The following is a 5,262-nucleotide window of genomic DNA, read 5'->3' on the forward strand; positions in this document are numbered from 1 at the left end:
TAATATTTTTATTTAATTTTTCTTTTAATATATTTATATCATTATTTTATATAATATTATTTATTTATTTAAAATATATATAATAATCATAAAAACTTAATAATTTAGTTATAGAATCAACAAAGAAAGACAAAATAACTTTTTAAGAAAAATAAAAAAATGATACAAAAAAAAAAAAAAAATTTAGAAGAATGGAGAAGTACAACAATTGTTGGAATTTTTTTTTATACCGAAAGAATTATTCTTTTCTAATATTTTTCTGTCATTTTAACGACAACTGTGTTGATACAACTCTTGTTTGTTGTTTCGCCGGAATTGTAAACTCCAAAAGCAATATCCCCATCCCCCAAGGTACGTTAATGTATACGTATATATATAAATATATATATCTATATATATAGTCCAAACTCCAAGTCAACCATCAATAGTTACAAGTGTTGGTATTTGTCCATGATTTATAAACTCAATCTTATTCAACCGCACACAGCATAACACTTTCTCTGGCAACTCCTCTTGTTTTTGTGCCTAGAAATATAGCATTATAGAGAAACCAGAGTCATTTCTTTATACTTCAAATAAAGGAATTAATTAATAATCACCTCAAATCAGTACAAAAGTGGTACCTGGATAGTTAAACCCAAATCAAGAATACCATTCTTCAAACGGTCTCGGAATGATTCAAGTCCTCTCCTAGAGATATAGCTGAACCTATGTATATCAAGGTCAATCTCAAAGTAATTTGGTCCCTGAAAAATCAAACACAAGCAGAGCATTTTAAAAAAATTTAATGGGTTGAACGAGTTCATTCATGTCTGTGCATCATTAACAAGAGCCTTAGTTTTTTTTTTGTTTACCTTGAAGAAACTATGTTGAGGTCGTGAGAGTACTGGCTTATCATTATAAGCATTGATAAGCTTCCTTTCAGCAGAACCCAACTGAAGTTCCTCTGGATTCACCACTCCAGCCAAAATTTTGAGTCTTTCCCGGAAAGGAGCAATTGACTCCCTTGCAAATCCTTTGACTTTTTCTGTCTCATCCTCAAGAAATCTCTATTAAAATAAATAAAAAGGTCAATATTAATGGATAATTTATACATGTATAACATACAAAGGGAAAAGAAAGCAATACCCTGATGCTGTCTTGAAATGCAGGAGAGATTTCTTTGTCAAAATTCTCAGAAACTTTAAAGTATAATACAAGGCTCATGCCTTCTCCATTACAGTCTCCAAGTAACATGGCTGCTGGATAAGTAGGAAGCTGCAGAAACGACAATGAATTCAGATTCAAATAAGCTTATAAAAATTGATCAAAATAGGACCTGGCATATCCATATAGAGAAAGAGAGAGAATGAACTTGTATATTCATATAGAGAAAGAGAGAGAATGAACCTGTATATTAACAATTAGGAGGGAAGGTGCTTTGTCATTGGCTTTGACAGAAGGGAGTTCAAGGTGCTGAGCAATGTGATTAATCTTTCGTGGACATATAAATAGATCAACACCAAATGGTACGTATGGACTAGAGCCTGAAGCTGGTTGCTTCTGTTTATCTCTGCATATAAACAACACATTTTCAGCCTTAAAGACATTCACATCTTAAATGAGAAAACAAACATCAACAACAACAAAAGAAGAGGATAAGAATGTTACCTAAAATAATTCTCGCCACGGAGCTTAAAAACTGAAGGCGAAACGGCTGACCAGCATCCAGGTACTGGCTTATCTCCAGTTGAGCATGGTATTCTTAATCCTGCTCTTGGACGATATAATAGTTTCTCAGCAGCACCTGAATTGATTGATACATGCATTTGTTGTTAGAAAAGAGGTTTTTCTTGGCATTGTTAAGTTCAAGTGTTAAGTATTAGCTGTGTTATGAATAATACCCACAAAATAAAATGCACTTACAGAATTCAGTCTTTTCATTTCCATCAGCGGATTTTCTCTTGTAAGAAAGCATGATCAAAGTGGACTGTTGTTTTCTCTGAGGGTGTTGGGGACTAGACAATGGTTGATAACTCTTGTCATTGTAATGTGCAGTGGCTCCATCTATTTTCAAGTAACTCTCGTAAAATTCTTCATACTTACTCCTGGAATCCACATAGCATGAAGCACTTTCGTACTGGACCAATTGAGTGTTTGGTATGCTTCCAATTGGATTAGCCGCTATAGGAAAACCATCTAAAACCCCAAACAAATATACATTACAAAGAAACAGAGTTTACTATCATATATTACTTATAAAGTTATAGAGAGAACAAAAGAGATTCAGTTCTACTTTAGTTACCTCCATGAACACTACTAAAGTCATCATCTGAGTCAGAATCAAGAATGCTAACCGAGTCAAACCAGGCTTCTTCTTGGCATACCCCTGCATAAAAAGAAGATTATATCGTCAGAAAACAAAAGGATTTTCATAGAACAAATTGAACAATAGAATATGTAATAAGAAAAGGGTAATGCTGAGAAATGTAAGAGTTATTATACCGCCATTTGGATCAACTTGGGCATGGTTCCATTGAAGTTGAGCGAGGTGAATTTTCATGTTGGAGACCTCCGATCTCTTGCAGGCTGTTGTAGCAGAACCTTTCTCAAAGCCAAGATGAACAAGCTCACTCACATCAAAATCTCTAACACGATTTCCAGCATCACTAATTCGTCTGATGGGCACATCCGGAATGGAAGTGGAGATTACTCCCCTGCGTTTGCCACTAGATCTTCTACAGCCATTCCGACTTGCTATGATTCTTCTATTCGATTTCGAAACACATGCACCCATTTTGAAGAAGAAGATGATGAAGAAAAACACCAAGAATAGTTGACGTACTAATTAGTACTCCTCATAGAGAATAAACCTGCAGCCACGGAATCAAGAAAAAGATAGTAGAAAAAGTATCAAAACAAAAGGCCATGGACCTGGCCGGAGTCTTAAGTCCTAACTAGTAAATAACCGCAAACTAAGCATTGCCATGAACCAAACCATTAAACTAAAAAAAAAATTACCAAATAATGAGACGATACTTTTAATCGTTCATAGTAAGCAAAATCACTACCATTAAGTACATACCTTTAAAGTTGACATACGCCTTTCGAGGCAGTTTTTGTGGTGAATTGGTTACTGTAAGAATAGAATAGAATAAATTCCTTCTAAGATATCACCACACCAGAAATCACACAAAGATAAGTACTCCACCTTGGTATCCATCTCTGGAAAAAGCCTGGAAAACACACGGAAATAGTAATAAGATAATGATTTTTTTTAATAGTAACATGAAATTTTTTTCTTTTTCTTTTTTTCCTTACAAGCTAACAAATGAAAGACGAAACATTGACATATCAATATATGAGAGTCCCCATCACTATCAAATAGGATTTTTATTTCACAAAAGTAGTAGACAGAAGTTGATATGTTGATTGATTGTGATTAATTGTAGCACTAACACTTTATGGAATAGACAACAATTACAAAGCGTTTTCTAAAACCTTTTGAAAACAAACCCCATAACAAATAAAATAAAATAAAATAAGATATATATATATATATAAAAGATTTGCAAAATGATAAACTCTTTGAGCCCAGATAACGTTCTAAGAGAATGATTGTAAAGTTCTAACACACACACGCACAAATAAATAAAGGAATACAAAAAAATAAGTACCTGGGATGGAAAGATGATCAAGCATTGATCCTACGAATTGAAAAAAAAAATGGAGGAGGAACCCGGAATTCCTCCCTGCTTTTTCTTTCTCTCTGTGACAAAACAGGTAAGGAATCCACAGAGGAAAGAAAAAAGGGAAGCCAGATAATGTCACAAAACACACTTAAATGACAGAGCACACAAAGATGAAGTCCGTTCTATTCGGATCCAATCTTTTGAATCTCCCACTCTCTCTCTCTCTCCTCTGTTTCCGTTTATATATAAATATATAGATATATATGTATAAGTTTTATTTTCTCACTATGTTATGTATTACCGGGCATATGGCATTACGGCAAAGCAGAAACAACTTTTAACTTTCATATAATTAATCCCCGCCGACTGCGGTTCTACTTCCCCACGTGTAACAATGATCACTCTTTAAGCAAATATTACTAAATAATAAAACCCCATATAAGAAAATTACTTGTCCATTTAAGTTTTATAGATTTTTTGAGTTAAATATACATATTTATATCACATATGATTGATGATTACCCTTCAACAAAATCTTGGCTTCAGTCAACTCAATACGGTATGACATTAATTATCAACTTTAACTTTATATTATAAACTTATTGATTATTTCTTCTAAACCTAATTAAATGATACCCTTTTTCTTTTCATGTTTTGTTTATAGATTAAACGAATTTATTAGTATCTTGTGCATGCTTGCTTAGGCTAAGCATCTAAGCGTAACAAAGCCAATGTATGTGTATATAAAAAGCTTTTATTAAGTTATTAATGGAGAATTGATGAGCGTGCACGTAGCCATAATATGCAATAAATTAGGTAGCAGTTATCATCAATTTTTTTTAAAATGTCAACATCGTGGCAGAGTGGCACTGGCGATTAGCCAAGCCAAAACTATTAACGGCTTCTGGGTTGCATCTTTACCATGCAGTCGGCACATATATAAACTAGTCTCTCTCTTTTTTTTTTTTTGTTATTATATATAATTGAACCACCAACTTGTTATTATTCCTAAAACTTATTATTATAATAATAATAATAACTCTTAAGAAAGCAATTGATATATAATATTTTGCTCGAATCGCTATTTAAGTTTTGATTCTTCTGTCATGATCAGTTCAGCCTTTAACGTCCTACCTATATTATTTAAAAATAAACTTGAAAATGGTCATTGTTGTGCCCAGAAAATGCAGGTTGAATTACTCACCACGAGGTACAACTAGCAGATAAGTGCATGAAAAAAATATACATATAAAGTATTTTGTTAACTCTGGAGTGAGTAGTTCGAGCTTACTTGACAATCTGTGACAACTCGGGTTTTCAGATTGCCTCTAACGTTAACAACTTACTTTGAGGTACATAACGTCCAAATTGCCCTCGTGAAACTCCGGACGTGACTCGCGTCAGTACGCATTGGTCTTACAACATCCAGCTCGAGGAGTGTGTTCAGCTCGCAAAAGTCTGTCTATGACGCACAGTGAAGGATCCTAAAAGACTCGGAAATTTCTTATATGTCTAATAAATGCTCATATTTCATTATGTACTCATTACTCAATATAACGGATATAGAATTAATAGGCAATCATGTATTTAT

The 5,262-nt window shown here is 33.4% G+C and overlaps 1 protein-coding gene across 1 annotated transcript; it reads right to left on the reverse strand.

Moving 5' to 3' along the window:
- Window positions 1-200: 200 nt before the first annotated feature.
- Window positions 201-3,903, reverse strand: LOC133822909 (uncharacterized). The gene is made up of 11 exons (XM_062255374.1): window positions 3,657-3,903; window positions 3,065-3,215; window positions 2,485-2,852; window positions 2,285-2,368; window positions 1,906-2,178; window positions 1,651-1,786; window positions 1,390-1,552; window positions 1,129-1,257; window positions 855-1,049; window positions 624-746; window positions 201-525 (listed from the first exon to the last, which is right to left on the reverse strand). The coding sequence occupies exons 3-11, from the start codon at window positions 2,774-2,776 to the stop codon at window positions 415-417; spliced, it is 1,506 nt and encodes a 501-aa protein (XP_062111358.1). The 5' UTR covers window positions 2,777-2,852; window positions 3,065-3,215; window positions 3,657-3,903; the 3' UTR covers window positions 201-414.
- Between the last annotated feature and the right edge of the window lie 1,359 nt (window positions 3,904-5,262).

This window comes from Humulus lupulus, chromosome 3, assembly GCF_963169125.1.
Source record: "Humulus lupulus chromosome 3, drHumLupu1.1, whole genome shotgun sequence".
NCBI classification, from domain to species: Eukaryota; Viridiplantae; Streptophyta; class Magnoliopsida; order Rosales; family Cannabaceae; genus Humulus; species Humulus lupulus.

Coding starts and splice junctions, on each gene's coding strand:
- LOC133822909 (XM_062255374.1), bottom strand. CDS start 2,776: ATGGGTGCATGTGTTTCGAAATCGAATAGAAGAATCATAGCAAGTCGG. Junction 1,787..1,905: donor AAATGAAAAGACTGAATTCT/GTAAGTGCATTT, acceptor CAATCAATTCAG/GTGCTGCTGAGAAACTATTA. Junction 526..623: donor ATTTGGGTTTAACTATCCAG/GTACCACTTTTG, acceptor CTATATTTCTAG/GCACAAAAACAAGAGGAGTT.